Below are 18,902 nucleotides of genomic sequence, written 5' to 3'. Positions count from 1 at the left end.
CAGCTTTCTGGGTGCCTGCAGCGCTCCATGAACCATTGTATGATGGAGGGGACTTTCAGAGCAGGACTCCTGGGCTGCAGGAGGTAGAAAAGGGCCCCTCTGCTGTACCCACAGTCCAAGCAGAGCCTCAGAAAGCCCACGCCGCCAGGTCGGGAGGGTGCATGCCAAAATGGCACAGCTGAGCTTTATCTGTACCTCGAGACATCAAGGTTTACTGTTCCAATAAAGGTTTTATTGTTCCATCAGGGTTTATCATTCCAATAAAGAACACTGCAGAGGTGGCAGAAATCATCAAGCCTTTTCCTACGGACATGTGTGCATCCGCCATAGAAAAAAAATTAAAATAAAAATAAACAGAAATCGCAGTACTTGAAATAGAGTGATGCAATTTTCTACCCCACTGCCCAGACTGCCAGCCCAGGCTCCCGCATTTCAAACCACCTTTCCCCTCCAAACCTAGATCACCAAACCAGAAGGCACCAGTGCCTCTGGCTGGTCTGACACCAGCCTGCCTGCCTGCAGCCTTTCTCTGATGCAGGTAGAAGAGGGGGTAAACCCTGATTTCCCTCACCCCTGCAGGACTGCACCGATCCAGCATCTCTGGGGTGGGTCAGTCCTTCCCTTCGCGAGCCTGGGAGCAGCGAGGCAGCCTCTCACAGCCCCACCAACCCTGCAAAGGCCTGCCTCTATTTTTTCCATTGATCTGGTAAAGATACAATCTCCCCCTAGAAACTCTACCTTTCATAAAACAAAAGCCTTATTAATTTCAACTGCAGGAGCCACAGGTTAAGTCAGAAAAGAGACGTAAATGGTGCACAGACGTCAGTCTTACATCCACCCCTACCCATTGTTTTAGCCCAAGCTGCTGATCTCTGACAGAGGCAGAAAACACTTTTAATCACCTACTCTATTCCTGGGGGGGCACACCAGGTTTTTCTGCTACATGCTCTTGCTGGTGCCTGGTCCCAGGTTCCCAGGGCTGGGTGCGCCGAGCCAGGCAGGACAGAGTTTGAACTGCTCTTTTGTTCTGGACGGTAACTGTAGGGGCACTTCTGGGGCTAAATAACTCAGGATGGGTGTAAGGAGAACCCCACGACAGCCCAAGCAGCACTGATACAGGCAATAATCCCAAATCAACCGCTCCAGGGTGGTGGGTCAGCAGCAACCACAACTTCCAACCACAAGCAATCATACTGGGATAAACCAAAACACTCTGGGGATAGCACAAGCTCTGCAAGGACCCCTTGCTAACCCGTGGCATCTCCAGGCTGCAAGTGCAGGGATGGCAGGGATTTCCAACCAAGGGCTGCGTTCTTCTTCTGCCCTCCAGCCACATACATGCATCTTTGGAGAGGCAGCAGGTAGGGAAATGGCCATCAGTAAACTCTATCTATGTACCCAAGAAAGGGGACAGAGGGAAGGTGAGCACCCACAAGTCCAAAAAAAAACCCAACAAACCCCCAAACCCTAAGAAAACTCCACTATAAACATGGGCACTGCTGTGTGCTCAAGGATCATCTACTAGAAGGTATCAGCTCGTGGTCAGCTAATGTGCAAAGGGATGATCTCCAAGGCTGATGGAGAATCAGCCAAACGTCCCTGGGCAACTCCTTAGCACAGCCAGCATCCCAGGCGTGTCACCCAAACCTGGGTGCAGCCCCGGAGCAGGTGCTGCCGCATCCTAGTTGCATGGATCCGTGCCCTTCCCTGGGACTCGGCACTGCCAGGCGATGCAGCCGACTGATCCTGGCTGCTCCACCACTACGGACCGGGGACACACACCTCCTCACAGCCCACTTAAAGAGGGGGACATCTCTCCCTGATGGCAAGTTTTTATGGAAGGGGAGAACACCCCAAACGCAGAGTACCTGAGTAGCATCAAGGGGTCCCGCTTGTTCCTTTGTACACACGTCCTTGTGACAGATCCCCGCAGAAAAGCACTGCTGTTAGCTTCACGCCTGGAAAGAGGGAAACTGAGGCACAGGAGCTGGGTGAACAGAAAGCCTGTGTCAGAGCAGAGGATGAGGCTGGGCCTCGAGGCCACCAGCAGCATCCCACTGACTGCTCCTGCCATTGCATCAATTATGGAGCAGAGATCAGATCTGCATTAGGGGATGGAGAACAAGGACAACCATGTGCCTCGGGGTGACTGTTTAAATGGTAGCTGCTACAAATGAAGAGCTACAGGAAAGCCAAGGGCTGCCCTGGAGCTCTCACATCTTGCCAGGGGCTTCCAGTTTCGCTCGCTTTGGTATAAAAGTCACCTTGGCCTCCCAGGGATCTGAGCACCTGCTGTGCTGCAGGGGTTTGGTGGGAGCACTGAACCCCACCAATAAAAAAAATCACTCTTCAAGGGATGACAGCGTTAAGAGCCCAGCTCTGGTCGAGCTCAGGGAGCACCAGCCCTGCACATCCAGCCCCAGGACTTGAGCCGCTGCATGAGTGCCAAAAAGGTCTTGATTCAGACCCTGGCCTGAGGCACGCGGTGCTAGAGCCAGCGAGAGCAGCAAAAAGGGGAAGAGATGAAGAGAAGGACATCAGAAATAATGGCTCAGAAAAAAGCAGGGAAGGCCATAGCCAAGGCCAGTACTGAGTCATCATTCCACCACTATCAGGGTTTTGCATACCCTCCTCTGCTTCTTAATCATCTGTTATTTGAAGGTGAGTTTTGTTTTATTAGGGGAAAAAAAAGCCTTTTATCTGGGTGATTTGCTCTGAGGTGTGTCAGGGATAGGGGAGGACTCCAAGTTACTTATTATCTGTCAATGCAGCAGCTGAAAAGTGGATGCACTGAGAAGATCACAAGGCTGGAGATGAGAGATGGGTTTGCAGCACAAGGCAAGGTGCAGCCTGCGAGCAGGACCGGCTGTGGGATGTGCTGGGAGCCAGGGCAGGAGGTGGTGGCAGAGGAGGCACTTCCCAGGGACCAAGGCAATCGTCCTTACCAGCAAGGAGCAACTCAACGCAGGCAGGAGGCCAAAGTGACCTGTACCGAGGGCCAGCGGGGAAAACTCCAAGCCGTGCTTCACGAGTGGAGCCAGCACGTACCCACAGAGCCCACCTGCTCCCTGTCCTGATTTCGGCTGGGAAAGAGTTAATTTTCTTTCTAGTAGCTGGTATAGTGCTATGTTTTGGATTCAGTATGGTAAGAATGTTGATAACATGCTGATGTTTTCAGTGGTTGCTAAGTAGTGTTTACACTAACTAAGTCAAGGAATTTTCAGCTTCTCATGCCCAGCCAGCGAGAAGGCTGGAGGGGCACAAGAAGTTGGGAGGGGACACAGCCAGGACAGCTGACCCAAACTGGCCAAAGGAATATTCCATACCATGTGATGTCACACCCAGTATATAAACTGGGGGGAGTTGGCCTTGGGGGGGATTGCTGCTCATGAACTAAGCGGGCATCGGTCGGTGAGTGGTGAGCAATTGCATTGTGCATGACTTGTTTTGTATATTCCAATTCTTTTATTATTATTGTCATTTTGTTATTATCATTATTATTTTCTTCCTTTCTGTTCTATTAAACTGTTCTTATCTCAACCCACGAGTTTTACTTTTTTTCCCTGATTCTCTCCCCCATCCCACTGGGTAGGGAGAAGTGAGCGAGCGGCTGCGTGGCGCCTAGTTGCTGGCTGGGCTTAAACCACGACACTGCCTCAGCGCAGGACGGAGCTAGGGCAGTGCAACACGGCTCACCCACGTTGGATGAGGCTGCTCTTTACGGTCACCCCAAAAAGTGCTCACTCACCCGCCCCGTAGGAGACGTCACCAGCACGGTTATCGGCAAAGAAGAAGGAAGGGTGTGGGCTGGCCGGGGAGTCGCGACGTGAACAGCATTCCTCAGGCGGCCTTTGGGCAAACACAGCTGCTGGGCACGAACCTCCTTCCTCCCCAGGGTCCTGTTTACAGATCTGCTTAGCCCAGCCTAGGTGTTATTACTGCTAAGTACACAGATAACGCCATTAATAAGCACACTGCTGATAGCAGAGGGGCAAACGTCACTCCTAATATTTAGCAGCTTTCTCTCAGCCTCTGAGTAAAGGCAGCTTCTCCAGGGCAGAGCTGGGCAGTGATTCACGTGATCGATCCACGTAGTTCAACTCATCCTCTCCCTTTCTGTCCCTCTCCTGCACGCTTGCTTAGTTAATGACTTGGTTAAACTTGTGTCAATGCATTCAAGTTAAACAGCTGCTCTTCTTCAACATAAAGGCCAAATTAGGAGGATTAACCAGTCTCCCAGGGCTTGACAGCTCCTCTGGGTTCAATCTCAGCTCCACAGCCAGGAGAGGGCAAGCCAGGGTAGGAAGGATGCCTCATCTTTGCAGCCCAGATGCACAGTCCCATTGGCAAAACCACTGGGGCACAGCAGACTCCAACATTTTACTTCAGGCCCGTCTTTAAAGGAAAAACCTCCAGTTTCACACAAACTTCTTTTCCCCGGGATATATTCAGACTCCTGGCCTCCATTTCCCAGTTCTGCACAGTCACCCCAATTTAGGACCACAGCACTGAAAAACAGCCAGGTTTGTTAATGTCTCGCATGTAAATCTTCAGCTTTGTTCAACAAAGAGGCCAATAGCTCTTGGGGAGATCCCAGTTCCCTGCTAAGCTCTACAATGGGGTCTGGAGAAGAGCCAGGCACCCAAAGGAGAGCCCAATTGCACTCAGGGGATCCCAGAGCATCAAAGCAAGGAGCAAGGACACGGTCGTCCAAGCAGGCTAGAGATGCTGATGCTTTGGGGGAAGGCAGAACAAATCTAGCCATGGGTATTCATGAAAACCTGCCCAGATCAGAGCACCTGGGCTCCACCACAGCAGTGTAAGGGTTTGGTCAGACATTAAATGTGACCGTTTTGCTGGCAGACATTAAATGCAACAGTTGCATCAGCACACACTGGGTGTTCTCGCCAAGGAGCAATGGGCCCCTTTCACTCTTGTTTTCCGTCCCTTTTATCACACCCCCACACATGATAACCTGTGCTCCCCCGACCACTCCTACCCCTAATCAGCTTCTTGGGAAACGTTTCATGGCTCCAAATACCCAGCTAATGTGTTTGCCAGCTGCAAGAACCCCGGGGCTTAGGGGTTCATTCTGGGACACACAAACAACGCCTCCCCTTCCATGGAGAGGTCCACCCTCTCCTGATGAACCCTCTAGGTTCACCAGCTCGGCCAGGAATGCCCAATCCCCATTGCCAGCCACAAAACCAAGGGGATCAGCTCACCACAGAGTCCCAAGACAGAAATCAGTTTGCCCTGCAACAGGAGAGGGAACAGGGACAGCACAGCTTGGACCTAAAGCATCCCCGACCCCGCATGGCTGAACCTGTGGGGTTTGCACATGAGGGTCTGGCTCTGAGGTCAACACTAATAGGTCATAGCTCCCACACCCAAAAGAAGCAACCTTTCTGCCAGAAGTGCATCAAATTGGCATCATCCTTGCACATAGGCTGGACTGTGAGTTTTGCCTGTTGGATCAGTTTGGGTATCTGTGCCCTGGATAAAGGCACAAAGTAATGGTACACTTGAGAAAAAATATCTTAGGATCTACCTAAAAACAAGGGAGTGGGGAACTCAAGTGGATTTTAGTCACAGCAGTGTGGCTAAGCCCTCCCAGCACAAGCCTGTGCCAGGAGATTAGCTCTATACTTGCCTGAGCCATGGCACAAATTAATCACCGCAGCTTTGTGGTTTTACCAGTTGGCACATCCTGTGCCAAGGCCGTTGACATGGGACAACCCAGCAGGTGTATAAAGGAGCTGATCCCCATTGGCTGCCCTTGGCAGAGCCAAGAGCTTCTCACTGAGTAATTAATATAATGACAATAATAGACCAAAAGTAAACAAGGTGGAAAACAAAAATCAATGGGCTGGGAGCAGAGGCCGCATTCAGCGGGGAGCAGCCCCGACAGCTTCTGCCTGCGCCTTGGTCCGTCGGAAAGGCTCACATGCATCCTGGTGGCACTCCAGCGAGTGGTTTTAACACCGGCTGCTCCCACTCGGCTGGCAGCAGGAGGCTGCAGGGAGGTAAGGGCTGGGGCTTGGCTGCTCTCAGCAGCGTACAGCTATGGGGTCAAGGGGTTGAGTCCACGGCAGCAGCTGCTGTGTGCAGCCTTGTCTGGGCGCTGGGCTACCTCCTGATGCAGCCTGGATGGGTTTCCGACTGATCCTTCTGATTTTATGACCTCTCCCCTCAGCCTGAAGCAGAGGAATTATGGCCCTAGGAGAGGGGAGGGCATTTGCTCCTGTGCTACTAAGTTAGGAGAGTTTTGGAGCCAAACAGGGAAGAGTTTAGGACCAATTTTCACTAACAGAAGTGCACTGAATCCCCAGAGACCAGAGGGAGACAGAGCACTCAGTGCACATGCAAAGGAAGAGGGAAGCACTGAAATTTCAACCCCTTCTCAGACAACTTCTCCCCCAAAGCCCCAAGACAGCTACGTATAATTCCCCCACCCTCAAACCCATCTCAGGGGTCTGCTTTTGCCCCAGCCACCCTCCACCACAGCCAGAGTCATTCCCTGGAGTGAAAGCACCTTTCCTTATATCGAATCTATAGAGAGGCTGATCTTGCCTGATTGCTGTATATGAGCAAGGAGTTTACTCTCTCATGGGCAATACGGTCCTACCGAGATTTTTCCAAAAGCCAGATAGAAAAGCTCCCAGGCTCTGGCTATCTACCTGGGCCAATCCTTTAAATTCCTCTGTGTCAGTGTGCTCACGGCTCTGTGCATTTTCCTCTTTGTTACAAGTAGAAAAAGAAAGCAAGCCAGGGATTAACTTTGTCCCAGTCTCAGCCCGCCTGGGTGGGAGGTTCAATCTTTTCCGAGCAGCTTAGATCAAAACTTACAGACCCTCTTTTTATTCTTTCCAGCTCTGCCACAATTTGTGCGACCGTACAAGGAGTGTAGTGTAACTCACACAGCCCAAAAACCACAAGGAAGAGGTTGGACCCATCAAATAAAATCAAACAGCTCTGAATTTTAGAGCAGATCTGAACTTGCTCTGTATTTTCACCTAATCCTTACAGCAACAAAGGGAAAGGAGGAAACAGCAATCCAGGGCTGTACGCAGAGGAGGTGTGAAAGGTGAGGATTGGAACTGTTTGGGCACCTCTGGTCCCAACAGCTCCAAGTACTGGTGGGGCAGGGCAGAGACATCAAATACCTATTTTAATGCAGGAGCCTTTGGACAGCTTTTGGCAGAAGGGCCTTTTCCCAGTGCCCTGCAGCGACTCTGTCCACCAGGAAATTCTTAATGCCTTACCTGGGCTAAAGACCAATCTCTTTTCCCCCTCTCATCCAGCTTCTGGAGCAGGAAGGGGAAGCTGCAAAGCAAGGAAGGGAGATCACCACCCAAGTGGCTTTTACAGCAGAGCACACAACCTCTCATCTCAGCATGTCCCCCACCACCTCTCTTACTTTAAACCTCCCCTTTGTTCAATGCAGCAGGTGACCTCCAGGCAGATGAGCCATGTCGGACAAGAAAGCCTCAAGGCAAAAGCCCTGCCACCACTGCAAGAGCAGGCCAGCGTCAGCCCCAGCAGACACCTCCAAGATCCACTATGAGAAGTTCTGGCTGTACCGTCACTGCTCTTCAGTGCAGCAGAGGGACAGGCAAGCTCAGAAAGCTGGGCAGCTCTTCTCAGGGCTGCTGGCCATGAACGTGGTGTTTCTGGGCAGTGCCTTCATCAGCAGCGTGATTTTCAACCACGTGGCCATCACACTGGCAGACGTCTGGATCCTGCTCTCCATCCTCAAGGTCTTGTGCCTGTCCTGGATTATCTACTACCTGCTGGGCACCAGTCGGCAGCCACACGCAGTGCTGTACCGGGATTCCCACGCTGGGCCGATCTGGATTAGGGGTAAGTTCTGCTTTTATTTATCATCTCGTGCGTTTCCCCTTCTTCCCAGTGCTTGGAAGATAAAAAATTCTTCCCCTACTACTAAAAGAGCTAGAAGCCACAGCAGATGTAGTTAGGGCATTGGAAATCTCCCAGTGCCCTTTCAGCTTGTGGTGCAAGGCTGGTGGAAGACAGGGGCATAGTGGAGGAAGAACCAGAGAACCACAGAGAAGAACCAGAGCACCCAGGAAAGTCTTGAACTTGGCTTCCCTTCAGCCTCCAGTCCAACTTCACTCTGTGGTCCCTTCCCAAAGCACAACCCAGGCATGTCCCACTTGCAGCCCAGCAACTAAGCACAGTGGGAGAGACTTAGGAAAGGTTTTTGGCATGACCACTTTGCAAAGTGAGAGGAGAACCACCACGTATACCCTCTAAGGGCATCAGCAGCCCCATGCCACCCTTGTCCTTGTTTAGCATCACAGCAGCCTTTTTTCCAGGGGAAGATTGCTGCCCAGTGAGTCACATCCCTGTGACACCCAGGCTTTCCTGGGAGATTTCCCATCAGTAGTTGCCCCACTTCATGAAATGACACTTCTCCAAGCAGCCCTGCCTCTGCTCTATTATGGAGTTTCTAATTAATGCACGGTCTTGTTAACTACGCATGGAGAATTAAAGGGAAGAAAGCTGCAAGGTACCCGAGTACCTAAAGCTGCAGAGAGATGTCCAAGGCAAAAGGGAGGATCAATTAAAGGGTCCTAACTTGTGTAGACTGGTACTGCCAAAAGCCTCAGCACACCTGCTTTCATCTTGGGTTTTCTCCACAAGGCAGAAACATCACCTGCCGTTATCCTACCTCTGTCACTCCAGATTGCACAGAAAAGGCCAAAACCCCAGTTCCCACCTTGTAGCAAGCAGAAGAAAATACCTTGTGTTGTCTGAACTCCTTAAACCAGCCAAAGCACACAACCAAGTTCAGGAACCAGGCTCCCCTTTTCCCCCTTCTCTCAAAATCATGAGACTTCCAAATGGGAAGGCCTCCAGCTCCACTCAAAACCAAGAGGCATGAGGGCTTCAGTCCGCAGCCAAGCTCAGATGCTCCACAGACATGCCTCTGTTTATTTACTGGTGCTTTTGCTGTTTGCCCAGGGTCAGTGCTGCTGTTCGGCAGTTTCAGCATCCTCCTGAACGTGTTTCACATCGGCTACAGTGCAGTTCTCATCCAGTGCAAATCCAGGGTGGAAATTGTGTTCCCCAGCATTGAAATCCTTTTTATTTGCACCCAGGTACTGCATGTTACCCTTCTGGAAGCTTGCTTATTTTCTCTGTCCCATTCCCGGGAGCCCAAGGCATGGGGGGAAGTGGGTGCACATAAGGCATTCTCATGAGCATTAAAGTATCCACCCACACTCCTCATGTGCCAGATTAAGAGACAAAGTAGTAAGATTTAGAAAGAAAACACACTAGCAATACTTGACATACTGTAGGATCCAGAGGAGTTTGTTTCAGAGCAAAGTAGGGAGAGAGGAGAGGAAATTTCAGATTTTGCCAGAGATGTCTTTGTACCAGCCTGAGACCCAGCCTCTCTCTTTATTTGCGAATGTATCCCCCCAACAAAATCCTTTGCACGCGAAAATATCTCGCACCATTTGCAACTCATTGCTCTGATGATAGCAACTGTCTTCTTTCCAGACCCAAAGCCATATTTGAAAAGTAAACTAGTTCCCATCTCAGCAGCAAATATGCACATATATACAAGACAGAGAAAAGCAGATCTCCTAGATCTGTATTAGGTGCAGGCACACACATGCTACAGTCACCTAAGGATGCCAGCACATGCCTCAACACTGAGATGCAGGTGCACACATGCCCCTGCACCACTTGCACAGAGGCAGGTTTGCTCCCACTCGGACATGTGCTTTCTTGCCTGCCTGTCCGTTTCCACCACGTGTGCGGCAGGCTGCCAGCTTCATCCTGCTCATGTCATTATTGTTATCAATTTGCAGGCTTTTTTTCTGTGGCGTCACTCTAAGGACTGCATTCAAGTCCAGCACAACTTCACCAGGTACTAAGAAGGGGAAAACACTGCCTTCTACTCCTTTAAAGAAACCCTTCCTTTCTGTCTGCTTATGACCCCTCTTATTCCCGCTAGAACTGTCTTCATCTGATCTTACACTGATTCTCTATATTCTGCATCACACAAGAACCAAGCTATGACTTGATCAGACCCACCCTCCTTCCATTGACCTGGGCTTACCAGCACCCTTCGGTTTTCACTTGTGCCTTGGACTGCTGCAAAGCTTTTTGCTTCCTCCTAACCCCAAATACCTTCCTGCTGCATGGCTCAGGGACCAGTTCACTGAGTGGAGGATGAGGTGGGATGGCCTCCCCATTCCTATCACCGGGAGATGTCTCAGCCTTCCCTCCCTCAACTGCACCCAGACCTAGGCCAGTTTCACCAGCAAGCCTGCCATTGCCTGCCCTGCTCCTTTGCAAATGGCCAAATGGGTACGTCCTCAGCCATAGCTTTGTGTGCAAAGTCACGCACCAATGTCCCTACGCAGAACGGGCACAAATCCACTGTGTTTGCACGCATCTGCGCGTGGGTAAGCAAGAAGCAAAGGGCAGCACCACATGGCAGGTGGACACACATCAAACAATCTCCACAGGCAACATACTGCAGAAGTGCCTTTCTCTTCTCCCAGGTGTGGGCTGATGTTGACCATAGCCACTAACCTCCTCCTCTGGCTCTTGGCCGTGACTAATGACACCATTCACATGGAGATTGAGTCTCAACTGCGTATGGTGGAGCAGCGATTTGCAGGCAAGGCTCCTTTTTCACATCCCTATTTGTGTTAGGCTGACATAGATTTCCAGGGAGACAACAGTTCTTGATCTCAGTGGTGTAAGTATCACAACCAGTTCCCCCAAATTCTGCAACTCCCCTATTATCAGAGGTTGTCTCAAGGAGACGGGCTGCGAGGGGAGAACATCTTCACCTGGAGGGGGTGGGATCTGCTATGAAACCCTGGAACTGAGGGCTAGCAAAGGAAAAGCCCACCATAAATTAGCATTTTTGCTCACATTTACCTGTTGACTGCAAGCAAAAGATTGCCAGACTAGAAGAGACTCACATAATTGCTGTGCTTTTCTTTCTGAGGATATGGGAAAAAAAAGGGGGGACACATATACCAAGAGTAGACATAGAGGAAGCTTCACTGTGAAGGAAGGGGGGTGTCTCTCATAAACACCTATGGTGTTGACCAGAAGGGTCACTACATATTTGGGAAAAGACATTTGCTAAACCTTTTCTTCTGAATCCTCGCAGTCTTGAGAACCGAGTGGCAGTCACTTAACTTCCTACTGATCTCTGTTTCTGAGATACATAGAGACAGGTGTTGTGCGTGCACACAGGAAACTCCCAAAGACAGCCATGAAATCCAGGCCATCTCCCTTATAATTGTTGCCGCCTTCTTCTTAAGCTCCAGGCAATGAGACTACCTCGTGCACATGTCCAAACACAACTATCTGCAAAGTCTTCCAGAAGGGCTACATCCTGCTCTACCCCTTCAACACCGAGTATTGCCTTGTCTGCTGCTCCGTGCTGTACGTCATGTGGAAGAACGTGGGGAGACGCATCAATCACCACCACGTCCCTCACATCAAGCCCAAGTTCAAGCTCCAAGGGGTGGTCTTTGGGCCACTGCTGGGCGCCGCTGCTGTAATCATCGGGATCTGTGTCTTCATGATGTACCAGATTCAGGCCACCGGCTCAGCTGCCAACCGCCAGGTCTTTGTGATGTATTATTCCTACTACATTGTGCTCCTGCCCCTGATGAGTGTGGGCGCAGTGATTGGGACAATCATCCATGCCTTGGAAAAAAGGGAGCTGGACACGCTGAAGAATCCAACCCGCAGCCTGGATGTGATCCTGTTGATGGGGGCAGCCCTCGGCCAAATTGGCATGTCCTACTTCTCCATTGTTGCCCTTGTGGCCACTGACCCCAGGGACCTGTTGAACAGTCTCATCCTGTCCTATTCCGTCCTCCTCATTTTTCAGAACATCACCCAGAATGTCTTCATCATCGATGGGCTTCACCGGCAGCCCGCTGTAGCAGCAACTGAGGCCAGACACAGTGGACACGCTAGGCAGCATGCAGTGGCTTCGGAGCTACCTGGCAAAGAGGAAAACACAACAAGCAGCAAACAGGAGCACACACGGGTATCTCCTGACAAAGAGGAAGAAATTGAAGAGGAGCAGAATCATGAAGCCTACGACCAGAGACGAGTGAGCATACTAGAGCTAGGACAGGAGATCCGGAAAGCTTCTCTGTCCTATATCCATAGCTACTCTCACCTGAGTTGGAAGAGAAGAGCATTAAGGGAGATCTCATTCTTCTTGGTTTTGTGCAACATCATAGTAAGTATTGCTCTTCCTGCTACATCACAACTTGGCTGAGCCATGATCACCTGCGATACAGATGTGCTCTCCTTGTCTTCCAGAAAAGAAACCTTTGCCCACCAAGTTTCAACTTGCTGGTGAGGCAAGTTAAGACTGATTTTGCTGTTAATACCCCACTCTCATAATTACAAGGTCTCTTTTTTAACCTAAGAGTCAAACACGGTTAGGTTTCCTGGGTGCAGGAAGGAGACAGCTAATAAATCCTTACGTGCCAAAATCTTAGCCTCTGAAGAAGTTATCAAACTCATTAAGGGTGTTTCATGAGATTGGTGGAGAAAAAAGGCATCAGCAGTGAGTCTTTGTAAACATGAGTCTCCAGGATTGAAAGGCACCCAATAAAGTACACTGTGCTCTGCGATCTTGAATCAACATGGATCTTCACTGCAGCCTTAATCCAGTGAAAACAAATTGGCCAAGGAAACAGTGAAATTCTGTAGAAAGAGGAAGCAGGCTGGGGCAGAACGAGGCTATCATTAGGTTTCCAGGAATTCAACAGTATTTAACATATAGCAAGGAGTCAGCAGCATAACTAGGGGATTTTCCTTCTCTTCCCTGGCAGGGAGACTCCTCTGATAGTCTTGAAATATTCCTACAATGACTTGAGCCAGTGCTGAGATTAGAATGCAGATAGGAGACAGTTTGTCATCCTCTGACTTCTCTTTTTTCCTTACACCTCTTTAGCTGTGGATCATGCCTACATTTGGGGCTCACCCTGTCTTTGAGAATGGACTGGAAAAGTCATTTTACGGCTACTCCACCTGGTTTGCAATCGTGAACTTTGGCCTCCCACTGGGTGTGTTCTACCGAATGCACTCCGTCGGGGGACTCCTGGAGGTCTACATCACAGCCTGAATCAAGCTGACTCCCTGCCCCAGAGGCTGGGGTGAAACAATGATGCTGAACAAAGATGCAGTAAGCAGTGGATATGCACATGGAAGCTTTTAAGCTTTTTCCCTCTGGCTTCTGCTTCAACTTCTCCTTGCACAACATCTCCATGAGTTTCAGAAGAAAAGGAGGCTGGTTTATATTATCATTTTTTTCTCCATAGAGAATAGACTTAAAGCCCATAAACAAACCATCTTACTACTCTAAGGAAGCATGCATGCTGGTACTTTTCAGTGTCTGCCAGTGGATGCTGTATGGTAGCAAGTGGGACTTTACCAGCTCCTATTGAAATCTTCTAGACAAAAGAAGGCAAGAGCAGCCTTCAACAAAAGCACCAAAGATTGACCTGCACTCCACAGAACTTCAAAAATCCACAAAGACCACCAGCCACACCACTGCTCACCAACCCACCATCCTGCAGCACAGAAGAGACCTATCAGTACCAGCCACACTAGAAGCACATACAGCCACAGTCATTCAGAAATGAACCAAACATACACTTTTTACATGTAATTTTCAAAAAGATGCTGGTAGTTGCTTTAATGGTCAGAACAGGGACTATTTTTATTTGTTCCTGGTGCCAACATCTGGCACATCAACTTGTGCAAGTCCTGTAGGACCCAGCTCTACTGAGTGCCAAGCTCTTGCAGCTCTCAGTATTGAAGAGCAGGACAGGCCTTCAGACCTGCACCAGTTCAGTGCATCTTTTCCCATTATCCAAAATAGAAGCTATAACATTACCTTGCCTTACTGAGAATAAACACTATTTCTCCTTGCAGACACTCAGAGAGCCTCAAGTGAGAAGCACTAGAGAAGTACTAAGGGTGATCTTTACTTGATGCTACTCATGCATGATGTTATCACCAGCGTGTACTAGCAAAGGTCCCACCCTTGCACACACACAGAGCTAGTTCAAGAAAGAGCTACTGCCAAATCTATTGTGAATCCCCCCCCACCCCAACACTTCGATCCTCACTGCTGCTTTGCACATCCACAAACATTTTGCAAGGTGCACTGTGTGTAAGGGAACACGGTTGCACAGCGTGGTGCCTGATCAAAGACCCGTTAATATTTGTTCCATAGGAGATGCTTGCTTTGAAAGCACATGGGAGCGCAAGGGGGCTTGCGACTATGGGTCCCAAATACAGAGCCTGATGAATGGAAATAAAGAGAGATTAAATTTTTATGTGTATCTTGTGAAATTTCTGGGTCTGATCTACACTCACCAAAGACCAGACTCAAAGCCAACTGACACTGATTTACACCACTCTTGCATTCAGAGGTTATATGAGATTTAAGGGCAGGCCTTGTTTTACAATCAATCAAAATCTTTCATGACTCTTAAGCAAGGCCAAAGTAGCATGGTACAAAAGGCATCTACGTTATTGCTTCTGTTCCTCTATAAATCAATCGCCAAAGCAGTGTGGGCTTAGGATCAGAGCCTATTTATGGGGGCTTTTTGGTGACCCAGAGTTTGCTAGAAAAGCAAACTCTCCCAACACAATAACAGCGGTGAGAACTAGAAACTCCTGACCACACACATCCCACCCCCCTTAGGATTCAGCATTCAGGCAATGATAGCACCTTGCCCTGAAACTATAAGTGAGAATGATTGCATGAGCATGAACTTTGCCCAATAAGTGTTTTTACTTAGGCCTCTGTCAACAGAAATATGTCATAAGAAATAACAGCTGGATAAATTAGGCCCCAATAAAGTTAATTATTGTTCTCATGTCACAGTTTGTACCAAGGGATCTACAGGAGATACATGCCAAGGTCTGGCCCTTTCAAGTGATGAACATGATCTCAAACATTCTTCCTAGTTATTGACAGCCTAGAGACAAGCAATGGTGTACTTGATGAGCAAACCCATGTTTGGGTTATCTATTACACATCTGCAGTGTAATAGATAAAACACTGTTTAAGTTACTGAGCCTCAACTGATCAGGTGACTTTGGAGGTCTCCCACTGAGATATAAATACCAAGTCCCATAGGTACTATGTGGAAGTATGGACTGAAAGAGAAGTCAGCTTGTGACTTCTTGCTGGTAAACAGATGGACTACCTGAATACATGATTAGCACAAACAGGAATGAAGCCCACCAGCTCCAACTCTTACCCACAGCCACTATAGAACAGATAAGTCGTCAGGCCCTCTATGTCCTTTCCTATCAATGCCTAGTTCTAACACAGCAGATGAAGGTCAGAAATCCCACAACAGTCAACAGTAAAAGCACTCTTCCAGGCCAAAGAGAAACGTAGGGTCCAAGGTTTCAGCCCCTTCACTTAGGAGGGTTCTGTCTCTGGACTGATTTGTGTCTACCTCCAGGAGGGGTAAAATCATGCGCACGCCGTTTGCATGCAATTAAAACTGCCTTCGGCTCCTTCACAAGACTGACAGCAGGGCTGGGCACAGTAAACTGAAAGGCTAGTGAGAAGTGAGCTAGCCTGACTCCTGAACCCAACACAGCCATGACATGTCAGTGGCCCACCTGCTCCTTTGTCATCCGCCATCCATGAATGACTTCCAGACCTCTCCCAGGGCCAGGGTGCTTTTTTTATGGGTCTCAACTGCACAAATGTTTTAGCACATGGTTCACAAAGTCAGAAGACTTCATTCTGTTTGATCTAGGTTTTTTTCTGTAGCCTTTGAGGCAGTTACCTTTGATGATGTCTCATGCTGTAAACACAGAAATGGCCAAAACACACAGTTCAGGCTCATTTTCCAGAGTCCAATCTTCATTTCTGATCACAAAAAAAATCCACACACTGCACAGGAAGCCAGCACATGGCCTCTTAGTAGCACAAATCACCCCAGCATAAGACAAACAAGATTATAAACTCTCTCTAGGGAAAAAAATAAGCAACGAACTGCATGTTTCAGATAATCTTTATCTTTCTCTCTGTAAGTAAGCAAATAGTTTACAGTGCAAGTTGATTTCCACAGAACAAGGATCAGACTCCAAACACCAAGAAACAAACAAAAAGGTTTCCAGAAGAATTCACAAAGAAACAAAGCAGAAAAGAGAGGACGGAAGAGATCATGAGAACCAGCAGATCCATGGGAGGGAAGAGGCAAGTACGTGGGACAGAGGATGCCCCATTCCAGCTGCGAGGTGCAAGTGCCATACAATCAGAGGCTGGCCCCACCAAATCACATTCTTATATACGAAAGAGATTCCAAGTAAAACAGAGCTCTCACCCTGTTTACATCTGAACAGAGATGGGGTCAGGATGGAAGTAGTGCTAGATGGCAAAGTGGGTTGGAGATGGGAGGTGGGTGGGGGAATAAGCTCTCTCTCTTTCATGTATTTCTTATCCTTCACAAAACCATTCAGGTTTTATGTTAGCTTTCTACTGGCCTGGGACTCCAGTCCACTTCCAGCACCCAAAGGAGGAAACTACCTGACTACAAGCCAGCAGGAGTCAGCAGTACACTAGAGCAGCACTCTCTCTAGGAGAGGATGGTCATGTTGCTATCACTCTAGCTTCAAAACTTAGGCAAGGCTTACAAGACAGAAATGTGTGCCATACCTGTCCCCTTACTTTAACACGTGAGACCAGTTTCCGTGGAGTGATCTCACTGGTTCTAAGCTGTGGTAAAAAGTTCATGGCCAGTGATCCTCCCAAGAGGCTGAATACCAGAGCACCAAGGGCTAAGCTTTGGTGGAGAGGCAAAGGTCTCAGTTCATGACAGAACCCCTCACATCTCATTGTCTAAAGACCACACAGGTCTAAGACAGCAGCCCCTCCCAGCAGAACATAAAATTTGACCCAAACCCCAGGATGTCTCCACTTACCAATGTGCAACCCCATGCTGCTGAACCAAGCCAGCAACAGTGGGTCTCCCACCAATTCTAATTCTGGTTTCCCAGACTTCACATGCTTGGGACCCAATACATTCAAGATCTGATAACTTGGCCACTAACAAAATGCCCTGAAGAACTAAACTTTGCCTCAGCACTCTCCACTCCCTACTGACATGGAGATGCTTTTCCTCCTCCAACTTCCAGATTCCTCCTACAACTTCCCTGAGTGCCTCCCTCAATCCCCTGCCTTAGTAGTGTGCAAAAGACCCTTCCACTGCCTGCATTGCATCAGCCTGCCAGGCAAAGATGGAAGGATATGGTTCCTTTCAAACCCAGGTGACACTGTCCTTTCAGTCAACAGGAGAAGACTAAAAGATTTTAACAGTCACGTCTCTTCTCCTTGCTCTCACTGAGCCAGTCCCTTCCTCCCTACGTGCTCACATGGACTAAGCAGGGCTTTCCAGTGTGACACACACTCCATTGCAACAGCCCACCACAAAGGACAGGCTGCTGGGCCTGGAAGCCAAGGAAAAACTCCTCATGCCACACCAAAGCTACTACAAAACTTCTTAAGCAGCTTTCCAGGAAAGGAGTAGAGAGATTCAGAACTGAGACACAAAGTTTTCCTTCAGCAACTTCTCCTTTCATTTGGGCAGGAAAGACTTCCCTACCAATATGCAACTGAGACACCAGGGAGACACCTGCAGCCAGAAGGGATGCCCCAGAAACTTTATGGAGCCACATGAAAGTAACTGCAGTTTCCAAACCCCATCTCCTGCAGGAATAGCAGCTTCTCCCTTGCACCCAATTTACAGCTAGTCTTTTTCAATTAAATGCTGACTCTGACCAGGGCAAGGACAGGGTCAGATTGGTTTCCAAACCACATCCAGGAGCAAAAGAGTAACAGAAGAGCTAAGGTCTGATTTCTAGTGCAACCACAACAATGGACAATCCCTTAGACATCTTTCACTCAAGGTTCATGGTGAAGGATGAGGGAAGAGAAGTGAGCTGGGGGGAGGGATGTCCAAGCAGGTCCCAATTAAAGCTTTAAATGACAGGGAGGTAAATGAAGTGATTGTCCTTTTGGTCTCTCAGCTGGATGTGAAATGCAGGAATAGCTGTGATGAAGCAGCGCACAGCAGTCCTTAGATCCAGTGTATTTCTCTAAGTAGAGGTAAGTGCTCTCTTAGACCCGTTGAATTTCAAACAGCTTCACATCTGTGTCATACCAGATAGGGGGATCCACATTCCTGAGAAAGACAGACAAGAGACACTTTACTCTCTGTGGCCAGATACATGGAATTCAAATCTCTCAACCAAGATCACAGGAGCTGCCTACACAGAATGCCTTCAACTTTGCAGAAGAAATCACTGGTTGAGAGACAAGGCACCTTAAAGGGAATGACAGTATCTACAACATCCCACAAAGCCAGAGGTTTGCATGAAATCTCTGCATCATCCCCTCTGGGCAGCTTTTTTGTTCCCTGCTGCTGCCAGTTCCCCAACAAGCAGTACTCCCAGAGCAACTCCCTTCACGTCGCCCACTCAAACAAAGTTTTGGAGCAGCTGATTTCACCCTAGTCTCTTCCAAGTGAACAACAACATTCTATCCTGTAAATATGAGACAATCCAGAGCTGGCCAAGTGCATGCAATTCTCTCTACAGGCCCCCCCAAAGTTTGGAAAAGACCAAGTTTGACTGCACCCAGCTGGTTTACCTCAAATATATAACTCCCCACATGTAGGTCCGGAACCACATGGCAGTGCCCGAGTTAGCCTGGTACTTGCGAATGAGGATGGGGTGAGGTACAGGTAGCAGCCCCACCAGTGTGCCATGCTGCAAGAACTTGAGGATCTCTGATTCATCAGTGAGACCTCTGCAAAGAGACAGATCAGGAACATCCTTAG

The 18,902-nt window shown here is 49.0% G+C and overlaps 2 protein-coding genes across 2 annotated transcripts in view; one reads left to right on the top strand and one right to left on the bottom strand.

Moving 5' to 3' along the window:
• The first annotated feature begins 7,186 nt into the window (after positions 1–7,186).
• On the top strand, positions 7,187–13,223 carry OTOP3 (otopetrin 3). The gene is made up of 6 exons (XM_009922329.2): positions 7,187–7,863; positions 8,989–9,125; positions 9,846–9,904; positions 10,545–10,663; positions 11,328–12,259; positions 12,983–13,223. The coding sequence occupies exons 1-6, from the start codon at positions 7,473–7,475 to the stop codon at positions 13,151–13,153; spliced, it is 1,809 nt and encodes a 602-aa protein (XP_009920631.1). The 5' UTR covers positions 7,187–7,472; the 3' UTR covers positions 13,154–13,223.
• A 2,835-nt stretch (positions 13,224–16,058) lies between these two features.
• HID1 (HID1 domain containing) overlaps positions 16,059–18,902 on the bottom strand; it is a 30,309-nt gene continuing 27,465 nt past the window's right edge. The window contains exons 18-19 of the mRNA XM_069799110.1: positions 18,713–18,871; positions 16,059–18,245 (exon numbers count right to left, since the gene is read on the bottom strand). Of these exons, the coding sequence (XP_069655211.1) occupies positions 18,182–18,245; positions 18,713–18,871 (223 nt within the window). The 3' untranslated portion in view covers positions 16,059–18,181. The remainder of the gene's footprint in view (positions 18,246–18,712; positions 18,872–18,902) is intronic.

This window comes from Haliaeetus albicilla, chromosome 12 (genome assembly GCF_947461875.1).
Source record: "Haliaeetus albicilla chromosome 12, bHalAlb1.1, whole genome shotgun sequence".
Taxonomy (NCBI): domain Eukaryota; kingdom Metazoa; phylum Chordata; class Aves; order Accipitriformes; family Accipitridae; genus Haliaeetus; species Haliaeetus albicilla.
This window is presented reverse-complemented; position numbering and strand designations above follow the sequence as displayed.